At 50.0% G+C, this 18,391-nt stretch overlaps 1 protein-coding gene across 1 annotated transcript in view; it reads left to right on the forward strand.

Moving 5' to 3' along the window:
* The first annotated feature begins 3,612 nt into the window (after positions 1-3,612).
* cdk9 (cyclin-dependent kinase 9 (CDC2-related kinase)) overlaps positions 3,613-18,391 on the forward strand; it is a 20,570-nt gene continuing 5,791 nt past the window's right edge. Inside the window, exons 1-5 of the mRNA XM_070863809.1 lie at positions 3,613-3,768; positions 8,296-8,377; positions 9,883-9,973; positions 10,560-10,726; positions 11,406-11,577. Coding sequence (XP_070719910.1) covers positions 3,626-3,768; positions 8,296-8,377; positions 9,883-9,973; positions 10,560-10,726; positions 11,406-11,577 — 655 coding nt within the window. The 5' untranslated portion in view covers positions 3,613-3,625. The remainder of the gene's footprint in view (positions 3,769-8,295; positions 8,378-9,882; positions 9,974-10,559; positions 10,727-11,405; positions 11,578-18,391) is intronic.

Genomic DNA, 18,391 nt, shown 5'->3' on the forward strand with positions numbered 1-18,391 from the left:
ACAGTAGCACCAATTACAGGAATCAGTTCCTTTGTGTAAGTTCTCAGTTTAGTGCGAATGGGAGTCAGGACTGGCCTTGAGGCTTTGCAGCACCACAATTTATCGAAAGTCTTTTTGCTCATAATGGACTGGCTCCTGCCCGTGTCCAGTTCCATTGACACAGGGAGTCCATTTAATTCAACCTTCAGCATTATCGGGGGTCACATAGTGGTAAATGTGTGCACCCCATATACCTCTGCCTCCTCGATCTGAGGCTCTGGTTCGTCGTGATCTGCCGTGGATCTGTCCTCCTCTGCAACATGGTGGTTTGCAAGATGAGCAGGGTTTGCAGCTCGCCTGCACATATGTTGGAGGTGTCCTATTGTTCCACATCCCTTGCAAACGTACCCTTTGAAGTGGCATGAATGAAAACGATGATCACCCCCACAGCGCCAACAAGGTGTTAATGGCCTAGCATTCACCACCCTTGATGGTGGACTCTGAGACATCTGCAGACGTGCAGCTGCAGGCATGTGAGGCCTGCCCTGTACGTTACAATTCGAAAGCAATATTACTTTGTTCACAGTACTTGCAGCAGCACTCGTGTGCTGAGAGATTTGTTTGGTATTGTCACTGGTGGCGATGAACGCCTGGGCTATCGCTGTGGCTTTACTCAAGATTGGGGTCTCTACAGTCAAAAATTTTCGAAGTATTACTTCATGGCCAATGCCAAGTACAAGGAAGTCCCTGAGCATGTGCTCCAAATTCACAATGTCCTGCAAAGTGTCTTAGCTCGGCGACATAGCTCGCTACTCCCTGGCCTTCAGACCTCTTGCATGTGTAGAACCGGTACCTCACCATCAGAATGCTTTCCTTCGGGTTAAGATGCTCCAGGACCAGTGTGCACAAATTATCATACGATTTCTCTGTGTGTTTCGCTGGAGCAAGCAGATTTTTCATGAGGCCATACGTTGGTGCCCCGCAGACGGTGAGGAGAATCGGCCTTCGTTTGGCAGCATTCGCTTCTCCTTCCAGCTCGTTGGTCACGAAGTATTGGTCGAGTCACTCCACGAAGGTTTCCCAATCATCTCCTTCCAAAAATTTCTCCAGGCTGCCCACTGTTCTCTGCATCGTTGCGGTGGGGTTCGTCATCTGTATCTCGTCGCCAGTTCTGGTGTATGAATAAAGAGTCTGACCAGATACTGTGAGCGCAAAGTAAAGTGTGACCGTAATCTTTTATTGCAGGTCTCCAGAGTGCCTCGCCAGCCTGTGAGGCCTCCTTAAGTACCTGTGCTCACAAGGGATTGTGGGATCCCTTAGGACTCCAGGGGATGAGCCCTCTGGTAGTTAAACAAGGTATTTACAGGTTTACATATATAGCACTCGGGACCTGGCCTGTTCTGGATCAGGGATTTTTCCGGACGAGGGGTGGTCACGTTAAATTGGATAGTATAGGTACTTAGCGAGGGGATATCGGGCCTGGCTGGCTTGGGGCTGGGCGTGCAGCAGAGAGATCATAGCGCCGATGGGGGAGGGGGGTGGGGTGGATCGCTGGGTCAGGCCAGCAATTGCGGGAGTCGGCAGCGAGGAAGGACTTAAATTTGTTCAATTTGTTCATGTTGGAGTTCTGCGCATGCGCCACCCGGTGGCCGGGAATGGTTCTGGACGAGGGGTGGTTCAGGATAAGGGAGTTCTGGATAAGGGGAGATTCAACCTGTAGTACCTTCAATCTTTCAGTACAGGCTGGTGAAAACCACCACCTGCAGGTCCATGATGCGTCAGATGGATGGGCGGGGTTGCTCCGGCTGCTTGCTGCTGTTCTGTTCGGGTGACCTTGGCATGAGATCACGTGAGTGTCCACCAATTTGCCTGAAGCCTTCTGTGACCAGTGAGCACCCCAGGACATTGATGGATCATTATCTAATACTCTACGCGCACACTTTTGGTTTGACTGGGCCACAGTGGTGTCCTCCTCTTGAGGGGGCACTTGTACTGGTATTTGTCCTGGTGGTTGGTGTTCCCAACCTCTTGTTCAAATCCCTCCATGGCCCACGCCCCCCCTCCGCTGAGATATCTGCACTCCTCTAATTCTGCCCTCTTGAGCGTCCCTGATTATAATTGCTCAACCAATAGCGGCCGTGCCTTCAGCTGTCAAAGCCCTATGCTCTGGAACCCGCTCCCTAAACTTCTCCGTCTCTCTCTCCTCCTTTAAGACACTCCTTTCTAACCAAGCTTTTATTCACATGTCCTAATATCGCCTTCTTTGGATCTTTTATCTGATCATGTGAACAACGAGAAATTGCATTTATATAGCGCCTTTAAAGTAGTAGCACTTCCCAAGGAGCATTATCAAACAAAATTTGACACCGAGTCACATAAGGTGATATTAGGGCAGATGACCAAAAGCTTGGTCAAAAAGTTAAGTTTTAAGGAGCAGCTATAAGAAGGAAAGAGGCAGCGAGATTTAAGGAGGTAATTCCAGAGCTTAGGGCCTTGGCAGCTGAAGGCATGGCCACCAATAGCGGAGCGATTAAAACCAGGGAAGCTCATGAGGCCAGAATTGAAGGAGCGCAGATATCTTGGAGAGTAGGAGGAGATTACAGAGATAGGGAGGGATGAGGCCATGGAGGGATTTGAAAACAAGGATGAGAATTTTAAAATTGAGACCTTGAAGTGCCTTGTGATGTTTTCTTACATTAAAAAGGTGCAAAATAAATACAAGTTGTTGTTGTTGGGGTTATATCAGTGCCACCTTATTGGCCCAGAATCAAAATAGTCTAAAGTAAGGATTGCTTCAGAAAATCCCATTATCTCATTGTAAAGCATTCCTCGCCGTGTCATGTCCACCTTTATGTGTTTTCATTGGCACTGCTGGCCACCAAATATGGCAGGCTGTGAGCACTAGAATCATAGAATGATACAGCTTGGAGGGAGGCCATTCAGCCCCTGTGTGTTAGAGCTATCCAATCAGTTCCACTCCCCTGATTTTTTTCCATAGCCCTGCAAACTTTTAACCTTCAAGCATTTCAGGCATATTTTAACGTTTAATGAAGGGTTTTTTCTCTATAATAAATTATCTGAAGCTCCTAGGTTTAAAAATATGAAGACAAATAATTAAGTGCCAAAAATGGCAACTAGTAGTTTTCAATAAAATTCAGCAAAGGAAAAACGTTTCCTCTCTGGATGAAAAGCTGCAATACACAGGTAACTGCAGATTCTAAAACAGTGGGGAAATGCATAAAAGGACGAGTTGAAAATCTTAATTTTCCCAACAGACAAGAATAAAGTCCTATCACCAAACGTATCCCTGCATCAAATGAAGTGTTGGTGCTCACTGCGCCGCCAGGGGGAGCTGTGGACGGCGGGTGTAAAGCACTCACTGCGCTGCAGCGCCTCGCCGGGCCTGCAGAGGCCGCTGTGGGCGGCGGGTGTAGTGCACTCACTGCACTGCAGCGCCGGGCCTCTAGGGGCCGCTGTGGGCGGCGGGTGTAAGGCACTCACTGCACTGCAGCGCCGGGCCTGCAGGGGCCGCTGTGGGCGGCGGGTGTAAGACACTCACTGCACTGCAGCGCCGGGCCTGCAGGGGCCGCTGTGGGCGGCGGGTATAAATGACTCTCCCAGCGTGCAGCGCGAGGCCCGGAAGTGGATGATGGCGCGGTGCCCGGATGGCGGGATGAGTGTCCGGCTCAGCGCCGATATGGCCAAGTATTGTGAAGCGTTGGATTTCCAGTTCTGCGACGAGGTGTTGAAGTACGAGAGGCTGGCGAAGATCGGGCAGGGCACCTTCGGGTGAGGCCGGTTGGCGGGGAACAGCGCGCCGGCGCCCCGGGCTGTGTGTGCGCGAGGCTTGAGGCCTAGGCCTGTCTGGCTTGGGCTGCCCGGGAGGAGCTCCAGAACCTCCCAGAGCTGCTGCCCTGGGTGCTGCTGCGTTCATACAGCGCCCTCAGGGCGGCCCAAAGCACATTTACAGCCCATGAAGTGCTTCCAATGGCCCCTCCCTCTTTCATCAATACAGACATTTGTTCATCCCATTTGTCTCTACCTACCTACCTCAAGCTTCTGGTCACCTGCTCTGATATGTCCTGGCCGAAGTATTGTGATCAATTCTAGGCGATATGAGGAAAAACTTCTTTACAAAGTGACTGGTTATGACCTGGAATGCACTGCCTGAGGCTGGTGGAGGCAGATACAATTGTGGCTGTCAAAAGGGAATTGGATAAATACCTAGAATCATAGAATGGTTAAGAAAGAAGACTTGCATTTTTATTTAATGCCTCAAAGTACTTTTGGAGTGTAGTCACAGCTAAGGTAATTGGGCCTGCTGAGTCAGTACCAGCTCTCAGCAAGAGTGATTCAGCTAGTCCCAATCCTTTCCCTGTAGCCCTGCAATTTATTTTCCTTCGGGTACTTATCCAATTCTGTTTTGAAAGCCAAGATTGAATCTGCCTCCACTGCCCTTTTAGGCAGTGCATACCCGATACTAACCACTTGCTGTGTAAAGAAGTTTTTCCTGCTGTCTCCTTTGGATCTTCTGCCAATCATTTTTTATGTGTGTCCTCTGGTTCTTGACCCTTCTGTCTACAGGAACAGTTTCTCATGACACCTCATGATTTTGAACACCTCTATCAAACCTCTTCTCAATCTTCTCTGCTCCAAGTAGAACAACGCCAACTTTTCTAGTCTATCCATGTAACTGAAATCACTCATCCCTGTATCCATTCTTGTAAATTTTTTCTGCACCCTCTCTAAAGCCTTCACATCCTTCCTAAAGTGCAGTGCCCAGCATTGGACACAATACTCCAGTTGTGGCCGAACTTGTGCTTTATAAAGGTTCGTCACAACTTCCTTGCTTTTGTACTCTGCCTCTATTTTGAAGCTGAGTATCCTGTGTTTTTTTTAATTGCTTTCTCAACCTGCCCTGCTACCTTCAACAATTTATGCACATACCCCCAGGTGTCTCTGTTCCTGCAGCCCATTTAGAATTTGCCATTTTAGTTTATATTGCCTCCTTCTTCTCACAAATGTATTACTGTGCACTTTTCTGCATTAAACTTCATCTGCCACATGTCTGCCCATTCCACCAGGCTATCTATGTCCTCTTGAAGTCTAACCCTAGCCTCCTATACTTCCAAGTTTTGTGTCATATACAAATTTTGCAATAGTACCCTGTACACCCAAGTCCAAATCATTAATATATATCAAGAAAAGCAGTGGTCCTAGTACTGATGCCTGAGGAATACCAAAGTATAACTTCCTCCAGTCTGAAAAAGCAACTGTTCACCACTACTGTTTCCTATCACTTAGCCTGTTTCATAGCCATACTGCCACTGTCCTTTTATTCCATGGGCTTCGACTTTGCTGGAAGCCTATTATGTGGTACTTTTATCAAATGCCTGTTGGAAGTCCATGCACACCGTCAACTGCATTGCCTTCATCAGCCCTCTCTGTTACTGCATCATAAAATTCAATCAAATTAGTTAAACACGATTTGCCTTTAACAAATCCATGCTGGCTTCATTTCATTAATCTACACTTGTCCAAGTGGCTCTTAATTTTGTCCTGGATTATTGTTTCTAAAAGTTTCCCAACTGAGATTAAGCCAACTGGCTTGTAGTTGCTGTGTTTATCCTTGCGCCCTTTTTTGAACAAGGGTGTAACATTTGCAATTCTCCAATCCTCTGGCACCACCCCTGTATACAAGGAGGATTGGAAGATTATGGCCGGTACCTCTGCAATTCCCACCTTTATTTCCCTTTGCATCCTCGGATGTATCCCATCTGGTCCTGGTGACTTACCTACTTTAAGTACAGCCAGCCTTTTTAGTACCTCCTTTATCAATTTTTATTCCATCCAATATCTCAACTACATCCTCTTTCACTGACTGGCAGCATCATCTTCCTTGGTGAAGACAGATGCAAAGTACTCATTTAGTACCTCAGCCATGCCCTCTGCCTTCCTTGTTGATCCAGCAACATACACTTCAGAAATTCTTTACCCTCTGTTTGCATTATTACTATCCCAGACTATGTTAGGATAATTGAAGTCCCTTATTCTCACTACTCTAATTTCCCTGCAAATCTGCCCCTCTATACCCTTCCCACTGATAGGCGACTTCTAGAATACGCCTAGCAGTGTAATGGCAGCTCTGTTGTTTCTTAACTCTAACCAAATAGATTCTATCCTTGAACCCTTCTGGACATCCTCTCTCCAGCACTGTAATATACCTGAAGGGAAAAAATATACCTGAAGGAAAAGAAATTGCAGGGCTACAGGGAAAGGACAGGGGTATGGGACTAGCTTGATGTGCTCTTGCAGAGAGCCGGCACAGACTCGATGGGCCGAATGGCAGCCTCCTGTGCTGTAACCACTCTATGACTCTTGTGACTTGGTGTCATTTTCTTGATAACGCTCCTGTGAAATACTTTGATATGTTTTACTCTGTTAAAGTTGCTATATGAATCCAAGGAGGTGTCTGGATTAAGTGGATATTTCCATCTAGCAGAATAAATGACACCCATAGTGGGGTGGGGGGGGGGGGGGGGTGGCTGAACAGCCCCCGAGTTCTGAGCCTTGTTGCCCCCTTCCCACGAGAGAGTAGTGGTGAATGATTGTTTTTCAGGCTGGAGGGAAGTTTACAGTGGTATTCCCCAGGGGTTATTGGGACCCCTGCGCTTTGTATACTCCTGAATTCCCTCCCTAAACTTCTCTACTTCCCGATGCTCCTTAAAACCTACGTCTGACCAAACTTTTGGTCACTGCCCTAATATGTGACTCGGTGTCAAATTATGTTTTATAACGCTTCTGTGAAGTGCCTTGGGATGTTGCATTACATTAAAGGCGCTATATAAATACAAGTTGTTTTGTCATGGATAGACATATTTGGAGGTAAATTGCTCTGATTGACTGGCTTGGGAGAGTGATACTTTTATTAAAAAAATTAAAATGTTTGATTGCTAAACTGAAGCCCTATCTGATTGTTGAAGGGGATGTGAAAGATCCCATAGTACTGTTTAAAGCACAGGCTTGCCCTTGCCAACACACTTTCCTCCACCTACACCAATAAAAATAAATTACGTGGCTCATCTCATTTGCTGTTCGTAGTTCTTTACTGTGCACAGAATTGGCCGTATTTGCCTACTAAACCTTGATTGCACTTCAAAAAGTATTTCATCGTGAAATGCTTTGGGATGTCCTGAGGATGTAATAAGCCCTCAATGTGCAAATTCCTAATTTAATCAGCTACCTCAGATACAATGGCCCCGAAATCGCAGGTTCCGTGATGACGCACCCACAGATTAAGCCGGCATAAGCCTTGTAAAAGGCCCCGCAGGTTCAATGTTTCCACATGCGCGTAAACCGGCAACTTGCGATCTGTCAAGGTTGGCCATGCGACCCCGAAACATTGTCGCTGGTGTAGAGTTGACCTATTTGCCCAACAAATGCCCACAAAACCCTTGCGCCTGATGCCTGCTTTCAAGGGTTAATATAAATGTTAAATTAAAAAAATTAAAATTCACACGCAAACACTTAGTTTATGTAAATTTTGGTCCGAATTAAGATGTTAATTATTTTTCAAAAAATTTAATTTGTCTTTTAACTACTTCATTAAAGCATCTTTTCAATCATTTTGGAAATGGTAATGTTTATTTTTATTTCAGTTGTGAAAATTATTATTCATATGCTAATGGAGATTCTGTTTGTAAATGCAATCTCCATAAGCAGAATAGGAAATCTCCTTTCTGATTGAAGGAGCTAGCCCTCATGATCCCAGGGACATTTCCAAACCGCTTGGGATCCATGGGCCTTTATGTAGGTGTACACCCAGCACCCGAAGACTGAATCCCAGGAGCCCGCAGGTAGATTCGGATTTTTTTTCCGGGTCGGAAGTGTACGCCTCCAACTGCAAATTTCAGCCCAGTGTCTCTGGTACAGAATTGAATTGACTCAAAAAAAAACCAAGATCCTAGATCCCGCCTGCAAGAAGCACTAAGTGTCGATAACACTCGCAGTGGTAGGTTAACTATGGTCAAACTTCAAGAAATGCTTCTGAAGGCATAACTTGAGGGTTTGGGATAGTGGAAGACAGCATTTTATGTCCAGTGATGCTGAAGCACTTGCCAGTTTTGCAATGAAGTGCTGCTTATTCGATATAAAGATATCAAGTATACACAAATGTTGATTATTGGAATCGTTTTACAAAATTGTAACTGTTTCTGACCCATTTCCCTTACTATGGAATAGGATTAAATGGCTGTAATTCTGGGAAAATCTGTTGGCCACTGGAACTTCTAAACTGAAGATGTGATTGTTTTACAGGGAGGTATTTAAAGCTCGCCATCGACAGACAGGCAAAAAAGTGGCTTTGAAGAAAGTTCTGATGGAAAATGAAAAGGAAGGGGTATGTGCTGTTGGCTAATAGAAACATAGAAACATAGAAAATAGGTGCAGGAGCAGGCCATTCAGCCCTTCTAGCCTGCACCGCCATTCAATGAGTTCATGGCTGAACATGAAACTTCAGTACCCCCTTCCTGCTTTCTCGCCATAACCCTTGATCCCCCGAGTAGTAAGGACTTCATCTAACTCCCTTTTGAATATATTTAGTGAATTGGCCTCAGCTGTTTAGTCAGCCTAGATATGTTGTCTCCTCTGAAGTCCTGAATAACAATGGATGAATATATGTATACTGAATCCTGTGGTTTAAAAGAGTAATTGGCTGTCTCTTAAATAGCTTCCTTTCAAAAAAACTATCTGTTCTTTCTGCAGGCCATGGCTCATGTTGGTACGCTATCATGGGCACTGGCCCCTCTCTGGTGCCTCAGCCAAATGGCCGGTCATGTGCAAGAGCTTAGCCAGTGTTGCTCAATAGCCTTTTGCCGAGAGTCAAAATTCCAAGCATTGACTTGAGAGAGTTGCTTTCGAGCCCTGCCCTTGGCCCCGCAACCAGGTTCCCCCCCCCCCCCCCCCCCCAAGCCCCAGGTCTCTTTTTTCCCCCCTGCCCCGGGTCAGTTCCCCCCTCAGCCCCGGGTCAGTTCCCCCCTCAGCCCCGGGTCTCTCTCCCCCGGCTCGGCCCCAGGTCCGCCCTGCCCCGGGTCAGTCCCCCCCCTTGGCCCCGGGATGTCTCTCTCTTCTTTCTCCCCCCCCCCCCCCCCCCTTGGTGGATGCAGAGAGGATGTTTACACTGATGAGGGAGACTCAAACTAGAGGGCATGATCTTAGAATAAGGGCCCGCCCGTTTAAAATAGATGAAGAGGATTTTCTTCTCAGGGTTGTAAATCTGTGGAATTTGCTGCCTCAGAGCTGTGGAAGCTGGGATATTGAATAAATTTAAGACAGAGATAGACAGTTTCTTAAACGATAAGAGGATAAGGGGTTATGGGGAGCAGGCAAGGAAGTGGAGCCATGATCTTATTGAATGGTGGCGCAGGCTCGAGGGGCCGTATGGTCTACTCCTGCTCCTATTTCTTATGATGGACCAGGCATCAACCCTGGACCTTATGATGGACCAGGCATCAACCCTGGACCTTATGATGGACCAGGCATCAACCCTGGATCCTACTGCTCGATGTGGCTCAGTATCGCACCAGGCTGTCCTTTAGAAATTGATCTATTTGGCGCACCCCACCACAGTGATTTTTATTTATTATAATGAGTCAAATATTCTTCTGTTTTTATTTGATGCTTGAGCCATTTTCTTCCTGTGATTGCTTTCTCTTTACTGTACTCTATTGGCGTCTGGCCTCCTGAGTGTTGTCTTTGGTTCAGATGAGATGCAAATCCTGTCCTCATCTAAAAATCTGCTTTTTCCTATTCTTTGGTGGCAAATTTTTAATATTTTGTGGTATAATAATTTTGTTATACACAGAATTGCGGTGCAAATAATCTTTTAACAAATGTTTCTGCCAGTTTCCCATCACGGCCCTGAGAGAGATAAAAATCCTGCAACTGCTGAAGCATGAAAATGTGGTGAACCTTATTGAGATCTGCCGCACTAAAGGTGAGTTCACATCTCAAACTGCAAATGATTCAGAGTATGATGCCTTTAGTGGGCACCTGTCTTCGTGCTTCAAAAATGGGTGGCATTGCAGCCAAAGTGATTTGGTCTTCACCGGAAGTCATGCATTTTCCCCAATGGATAGCAAACATGGACGTTGGCTGAATTTTTTTTTCTACCGTTTATTTAAAAAAAACACTACAAATGGGCCCAATGCCATATTGGCTTGGAAGCAATGTTCCCTCAATTTTTTTGTGTCTTTGAATTTGCTGCATGGTATCTTGAACGCGGACAGCTTGTGAGCGGCCTGCGCGTGGTACCTTCCCGATTGCCGCGCGTTAGCGCAGCTCAGAGGGAGCATTGCTTGAAGGCTTAGGGATAGTGACTCCCCTTCTAACTAATGGCAGGTGAAGTGTTGGGTGAGGAAGACCCCACCGAAGCTTTGCTTTTGCCCCCAAATTGGGATTGCTCCATCCCTCGTCTGCCTGCTTGGTTCACAGTCCGAACAAGTGTGGGGGGGGGGTTTGTACCTGGGCTAGTGATGGTGAAAAGGGGGCAGTGATGGCTTATTTGTGTTTAATCCCTGCAGCCACACAGTATAACCGCTACAAGGGCAGCATCTTCCTGGTATTTGACTTCTGTGAGCACGACCTTGCTGGACTGCTCAGCAACGCCAATGTGAAGTTCACGTTGGCAGAAATCAAGAAGGTGATGCAGATGTTGCTGAATGGGCTCTACTACATCCATCGGAACAAGGTGGGAAGCAGTGAAATGGGGTGACCTAGGTTGGGTTGCTGTCAGAGTTGAGGAAATGGGGAATATTTCAAGATGGGGTGTCTTTTCTAATACTAACAAAATAGATGAAGTGGTCTGAACTCCGTTGGCTGTAAAGCGCTTTGGGATGTCTTTTGAGATTGTGAAAGGTGCTATACAAGTGCAGTTCTTTCATTCTTCTTGTGTGCAAAGTGACTACCACATTTGTTTGTGACACTGCACTTCAAAGTAACCAAAGTCCTGAACGCATCTTAAACGCAAATCTTGCTGTCTTTAATTATCTCCGGTGTCCTGGCCAATATTTATCCCTCAATCAATATAACAAAGATTATCTGGTCATTATCACATTGCTGTTTGTGGGAGCCTGCTGTACACAAATTGGCTGCCGCGTTTCCCACATTACTGCAGTGACTGCACTCCAAAAGTACTTCATTGGCTGTAAAGCGCTTTTGAGACGTTTGGTTGTGAAAGGCGCGATATAAATGCAAGTCTTTAACAGGCAAATTGTGTAACATTATTGAGCTATGAAGGGCTCAGCATTTTAAATGAGGGCCTAAGGACTAATTGCAAAGTAATTCCAACTCACGATCTTGTTTTTTGGAGAAATAAATACTAGTGTAAACTGCTTTGCTTTACGCTGTATTTGCATTTTTTTTTCCAGATCTTGCATCGAGATATGAAAGCAGCCAACGTCCTGATCACTCGGGATGGTGTGTTGAAACTGGCCGACTTTGGCCTAGCTCGAGCGTTTAGTCTGGCCAAGAACAGCCAGCCAAATCGCTATACCAACAGGGTAGTGACCCTGTGGTACCGGCCACCGGAGCTCCTGCTAGGTGGGTTACCCCAAACTCTACTGTATGTGACTAGCTTGGGTAGACATACCAGTGGTGATAGTGGTTACGGGGTAAATATTGGAGGGGTGGGGGTGGGCGTGCAACGGTCCCTTTAAATAAAATTTGTATGCACGGCCCATTCAGAATACCTCACGCGTGTTTTTCCCATTTTAAAAGCAGGTGAGCCGGCTGTGCAGGAGAGCACTGCGCAGCTTAAAGGGAACATTGGTTGGTGAAGAGAGAGAGAGAGCTATGGAACCCCATGCCTTCGGGCTCTCTTCCTCTTGTCAGCTGTGGCTCAGTGAGTAGCGCACTCAAGATTGTGGGTTCAAGTCGCACTGCGGGAACTTGAGCACACAAATCTAGGCTGTCATACCCAGTGCAGCTCTGAGGGAGCTGTTGGGAGGGGCCGTCTTTTGGATGAGACGTTAAACCGAGACCCAGTCTGCGCGCTCAGATGGACGTAATCGTGGCATATAAGGGTTATGTGGATAGATTTTCGATGAGGAAAGACGGGAGGAGGCTCGAGTGGAGCATGAACGCCGGCATGAACTGGTTGGGCTGAATGGCCTGTTTCTGTGTCGTACATCCTATGTAAATGCAGTAACTAGAATCGTGTTGGAAGTGTGTCACTTGTATGTAATGTGGTCACGGCACAAGTGGCTCTCCCTGTTCCTAGCCCAAAAAACGCGGTTAAATGCTTTTCCGTGACCGACTGTTTAGAATCGGTGCCAGCCACTCAGTATTTTAAAGGACATAAATGTATGGTTGTTGAACCGAACATTTCTGGCTTGTGTGGTGCAGGTGAAAGGTGCTAACACTGATTTTGAAGCAGAATCTGAAGGTGCACTCGCATCTTGTGGCCAAGAGAGGTCTCTATCATATGGGAATTTTTCATATTCTCTCACCAGTTTTCTCTTATCTGGACGGATTGACTTTCTGGGATACAGTGCCATTGGTGTTGCTTGCTTTCTGCTGCTAGGCCCAAGTGGTCACCACAGAAACAAGTCAAGGATGAGGAAAAGCCATTAAGCTTCTGTGGATTTGAGGCTAGCTATCCTATAATTACCCGTTCAAATTACTCCTTTTCTTGTGAATATTGGAAGCAGGCTTGTAATTCTCGAGTTAGGTGGCACAGTATTTATGGAGCCCTGGAAAATATCTTCTAACCCTTCACTACTTTCCTCCTTTTAATTCCCTGGACATTCCAGGGTGTGTCTGACCTGATCCATGAACTAACAGGATATATGTCAGCTGTGGCTCAGTTGGTAGCACTCTGAGTCAGAAGTTTGTAAGTTCAGGTTCGAGTTCGAATCCCACTCCAGAGACTTGAGCGCAAATCCTAGGCTGACACTCCAGTGCAGTGCTGAGGGAGCGCTGTACTGTTGGAGGTGCTGTCTTTCGGATGAGACGTTAAACTGAGACCCCGTCTGCTCTCTCCGCTCTCTCAGGTGGGCGTAAAAACTCCCATGGCACTATTTCGAAGAAGAGCAGGAGAGTTATCCCCAGAATATTTATCCTTCAGTCAACATCTAAAACAGTTTATCTGCTCATTATCATATTGCTGTTTGTGGGACCCTACTATGTGCAAATTGGCTGCTGTGTTTACAACAGTGACTACACCTCAAAGAAGAACATAAGAATTAGGAACAGGAGTTGGCCATCTAGCCCCTCGAGCCTGCTCCGCCATTCAACAAGATCTGGCCGTGGACTCAGCTCCACTTACCTGCCCTCTCCCCGTAACCCTTAATTCCCTTATTGGTTAAAAGTCCATCTATCTGTGATTTGAATACATTCAATGAGCTAGCCTCAACTGCTTCCTTGGGCAGAGAATTCCACAGATTCACAACCCTCTGGGAGAAGAAATTCCTTCTCAACTCGGTTTTAAATTGGCTCCCCAGTATTTTGAGGCTGTGCCCCCTAGTTCTAGTCTCCCCGACCAGTGGAAACAACCTCTCTGCCTCTATCTTGTCTATCCCTTTCATTATTTTAAATGTTTCTATAAGATCACCCCTCATCTTTCTGAACTCCAACGAGTAAAGACCCAGTCTACTCAATCTATCATCATAAGGTAACCCCCTCATCTCCAGAATCAGCCTAGTGAATCGTCTCTGTACCCCCTCCAAGGCTAGTATGTCCTTCCTTAAGTAAGGTGACCAAAACTGCATGCAGTACTCCAGGTGCGGCCTCACCAATACCCTGTACAGTTGCAGCAGGACTTCCCTGCTTTTGTACTCCATCCCTCTCGCAATGAAGGCCAACATTCCATTCACCTTCCTGATTACCTGCTGCACCTGCAAACTAACTTTTTGGGATTCATGCACAAGGACCCCCAGGTCCCTCTGCACCGCAGCATGTTGTAATTTCTCCCCATTCAAATAATAATCCCTTTTACTGTTTTTTTTTTTTTCCCCCAAGGTGGATGGACCTCACATGTTCCGACATTGTATTCCATCTGCCAAACCTTAGCCCATTCGCTTAACCTATCTAAATCTCTGCAGCCTCTCTGTGTCCTCTACACAACCCGCTTTCCCACTAATCTTTGTGTCATCTGCAAATTTTGTTACACTACACTGTCCCCTCTTCCAGGTCATCTGTGTATATTGTAAACAGTTGTGGTCCCAGCACCGATCCCTGTGGCACACCACTAACCACCGATTTCCAACCCGAAAAGGACCCATTTATCCCGACTCTGCTTTCTGTTAGCCAGCCAATTCTTGATCCATGCTAATACATTTCTTCTGACTCCACGTACCTTTATCTTCTGCAGTAACCTTTTGTGTGGCACCTTATCGAATGTCTTTTGGAAATCTAAATACACCACATCCATCGGTACACCTCTATCCACCATGCTCGTTATATCCTCAAAGAATTCCAGTAAATTAGTTAAACATGATTTCCCCTTCATGAATCCATGTTGCGTCTCCTTGATTGCACTATTCCTATCGAGATGTCCCGCTATTTCTTCCTTAATGATAGCTTCAAGCATCTTCCCCACGACAGATGTTAAACTGTATTTTATTGGTAATAAAGCACTTTGGGGCCGCCCAGTGGACTTGAAAGACGCTACAAAAATGCAAGTCTTTTTTCTTTTCTCCTTCTCCTCTCTTCCTTCTCTCTCCCCCTCCTCCTTCTCTCCCCTCCCTCCTTCTCTCTTCCCCCCCTCCTTCTCTCTTCCCCCCCCCCCTCCTTCTCTCTTCCCCCCCCTCCTTCTCTCTTCCCCCCTCCTTCTCTCTTCCCCCCTCCTTCTCTCTTCCCCCCCTCCTTCTCTCTTCCCCCCCTCCTTCTCTCTTCCCCCCTCCTTCTCTCTTCCCCCCCTCCTTCTCTCTTCCCCCCCCTCCTTCTCTCTTCCCCCCCCCCTCCTTCTCTCTTCCCCCCCTCCTTCTCTCTTCCCCCCCCTCCTTCTCTCTTCCCCCCCCTCCTTCTCTCTTCCCCCCCCTCCTTCTCTCTTCCCCCCCCTCCTTCTCTCTTCCCCCCCCTCCTTCTCTCTTCCCCCCCCTCCTTCTCTCTTCCCCCCCCTCCTTCTCTCTTCCCCCCCTCCTTCTCTCTTCCCCCCCTCCTTCTCTCTTCCCCCCCTCCTTCTCTCTTCCCCCCCCTCCTTCTCTCTTCCCCCCCCTCCTTCTCTCTTCCCCCCCTCCTTCTCTCTTCCCCCCCTCCTTCTCTCTTCCCCCCCTCCTTCTCTCTTCCCCCCCCCTCCTTCTCTCTTCCCCCCCCCTCCTTCTCTCTTCCCCCCCCCTCCTTCTCTCTCCCCCCCCTCCTTCTCTCTTCCCCCCCCTCCTTCTCTCTTCCCCCCCCTCCTTCTCTCTTCCCCCCCCTCCTTCTCTCTTCCCCCCCCTCCTTCTCTCTTCCCCCCCCTCCTTCTCTCTTCCCCCCCCTCCTTCTCTCTTCCCCCCCTCCCTTCTCTCTTCCCCCCCCTCCTTCTCTCTTCCCCCCCCTCCTTCTCTCTTCCCCCCCCCTCCTTCTCTCTTCCCCCCCCCTCCTTCTCTCTTCCCCCCCCCTCCTTCTCTCTTCCCCCCCCCTCCTTCTCTCTTCCCCCCCCTCCTTCTCTCTTCCCCCCCCTCCTTCTCTCTTCCCCCCCTCCTTCTCTCTTCCCCCCCCTCCTTCTCTCTTCCCCCCCTCCTTCTCTCTTCCCCCCCCTCCTTCTCTCTTCCCCCCCCTCCTTCTCTCTTCCCCCCCCTCCTTCTCTCTTCCCCCCCTCCTTCTCTCTTCCCCCCCTCCTTCTCTCTTCCCCCCCTCCTTCTCTCTTCCCCCCTCCTTCTCTCTTCCCCCCTCCTTCTCTCTTCCCCCCTCCTTCTCTCTTCCCCCCCTCCTTCTCTCTTCCCCCCCCTCCTTCTCTCTTCCCCCCCCTCCTTCTCTCTTCCCCCCCTCCTTCTCTCTTCCCCCCCCTCCTTCTCTCTTCCCCCCCTCCTTCTCTCTTCCCCCCCTCCTTCTCTCTTCCCCCCCTCCTTCTCTCTTCCCCCCCTCCTTCTCTCTTCCCCCCCTCCTTCTCTCTTCCCCCCCTCCTTCTCTCTTCCCCCCCTCCTTCTCTCTTCCCCCCCCTCCTTCTCTCTTCCCCCCCCTCCTTCTCTCTTCCCCCCCCTCCTTCTCTCTTCCCCCCCTCCTTCTCTCTTCCCCCCCCTCCTTCTCTCTTCCCCCCCCTCCTTCTCTCTTCCCCCCCCTCCTTCTCTCTTCCCCCCCCTCCTTCTCTCTTCCCCCCCCTCCTTCTCTCTTCCCCCCCCTCCTTCTCTCTTCCCCCCCCTCCTTCTCTCTTCCCCCCCCTCCTTCTCTCTTCCCCCCCCCTCCTTCTCTCTTCCCCCCCCCTTCTTCTCTCTTCCCCCCCCTCCTTCTCTTCTCCCCCCCCCTTCTCTCTTCCCCCCCCTCCTTCTCTCTTCCCCCCCCCCTCCTTCTCTCTTCCCCCCCCCCCTCCTTCTCTCTTCCCCCCCCCTCCTTCTCTCTTCCCCCCCCCTCCTTCTCTCTTCCCCCCCTCCTTCTCTCTTCCCCCCCCTCCTTCTCTCTTCCCCCCCCCTCCTTCTCTCTTCCCCCCTCCTTCTCTCTTCCCCCCCTCCTTCTCTCTTCCCCCCCTCCTTCTCTCTTCCCCCCCCCCTCCTTCTCTCTTTCTCTCTCTCCCCCCCCTCCTTCTCTCTTCCCCCCCCCTCCTTCTCTCTTCCCCCCCCCCTTCTCTTCTCCCCCCCTCCTCTCTCTTCCCCCCCCCTCCTTCTCTCTTCCCCCCCCTCCTTCCTCTCTCCCCCCCCTCCTTCTCTCTTCCCCCCCCTCCTTCTCTCTTCCCCCCCCCTCCTTCTCTCTTCCCCCCCTCCTTCTCTCTTCCCCCCCCTCCTTCTCTCTTCCCCCCCTCCTTCTCTCTTCCCCCCCCTCCTTCTCTCTTCCCCCCCCTCCTTCTCTCTTCCCCCCCTCCTTCTCTCTTCCCCCCCTCCTCTTCTCTCTTCCCCCCCTCCTTCTCTCTTCCCCCCCCTCCTTCTCTCTTCCCCCCCCTCCTTCTCTCTTCCCCCCCCTCCTCCTCTCTTCCCCCCCCTCCTCCTCTCTTCCCCCCTCCTTCTCTCTTCCCCCCCCCTCCTTCTCTCTTCCCCCCCCTCCTTCTCTCTTCCCCCCCCTCCTTCTCTCTTCCCCCCCCTCCTTCTCTCTTCCCCCCCTCCTTCTCTCTTCCCCCCCCTCCTTCTCTCTTCCCCCCCCCCTCCTTCTCTCTTCCCCCCCCTCCTTCTCTCTTCCCCCCCCTCCTTCTCTCTTCCCCCCCCTCCTTCTCTCTTCCCCCCCTCCTTCTCTCTTCCCCCCCCCTCCTTCTCTCTTCCCCCCCCTCCTTCTCTCTTCCCCCCCCTCCTTCTCTCTTCCCCCCCCTCCTTCTCTCTTCCCCCCCTCCTTCTCTCTTCCCCCCCCTCCTTCTCTCTTCCCCCCCCTCCTTCTCTCTTCCCCCCCTCCTTCTCTCTTCCCCCCCCTCCTTCTCTCTTCCCCCCCCTCCTTCTCTCTTCCCCCCCCTCCTTCTCTCTTCCCCCCCCTCCTTCTCTCTTCCCCCCCCTCCTTCTCTCTTCCCCCCCCTCCTTCTCTCTTCCCCCCCTCCTTCTCTCTTCCCCCCCTCCTTCTCTCTTCCCCCCCTCCTTCTCTCTTCCCCCCCCTCCTTCTCTCTCCCCCCCTCCTTCTCTCCCCCCCTCCTTCTCTCTCCCCCCCTCCTTCTCTCTTCCCCCCCCTCCTTCTCTCTTCCCCCCCCTCCTTCTCTCTTCCCCCCCTCCTTCTCTCTTCCCCCCCCTCCTTCTCTCTTCCCCCCCTCCTTCTCTCTTCCCCCCCCTCCTTCTCTCTTCCCCCCCCCTCCTTCTCTCTTCCCCCCCCTCCTTCTCTCTTCCCCCCCCTCCTTCTCTCTTCCCCCCCCTCCTTCTCTCTTCCCCCCCTCCTTCTCTCTTCCCCCCCCTCCTTCTCTCTTCCCCCCCCTCCTTCTCTCTTCCCCCCCTCCTTCTCTCTTCCCCCCCCTCCTTCTCTCTTCCCCCCCCTCCTTCTCTCTTCCCCCCCTCCTTCTCTCTTCCCCCCCCTCCTTCTCTCTTCCCCCCCTCCTTCTCTCTTCCCCCCCTCCTTCTCTCTTCCCCCCCTCCTTCTCTCTTCCCCCCCTCCTTCTCTCTTCCCCCCCTCCTCTCTCTTCCCCCCCTCCTTCTCTCTTCCCCCCCTCCTTCTCTCTTCCCCCCCCTCCTTCTCTCTTCCCCCCCCTCCTTCTCTCTTCCCCCCCTCCTTCTCTCTCCTCCCCCCCTCCTTCTCTCTTCCCCCCCCTCCTTCTCTCTTCCCCCCCCTTCCTTCTCTCTTCCCCTCCTCCTTCTCTCTTCCCCCCCCCCTCCTTCTC

Source organism: Pristiophorus japonicus, chromosome 20, assembly GCF_044704955.1.
Source record: "Pristiophorus japonicus isolate sPriJap1 chromosome 20, sPriJap1.hap1, whole genome shotgun sequence".
In the NCBI taxonomy this organism is placed as follows: Eukaryota; Metazoa; Chordata; class Chondrichthyes; family Pristiophoridae; genus Pristiophorus; species Pristiophorus japonicus.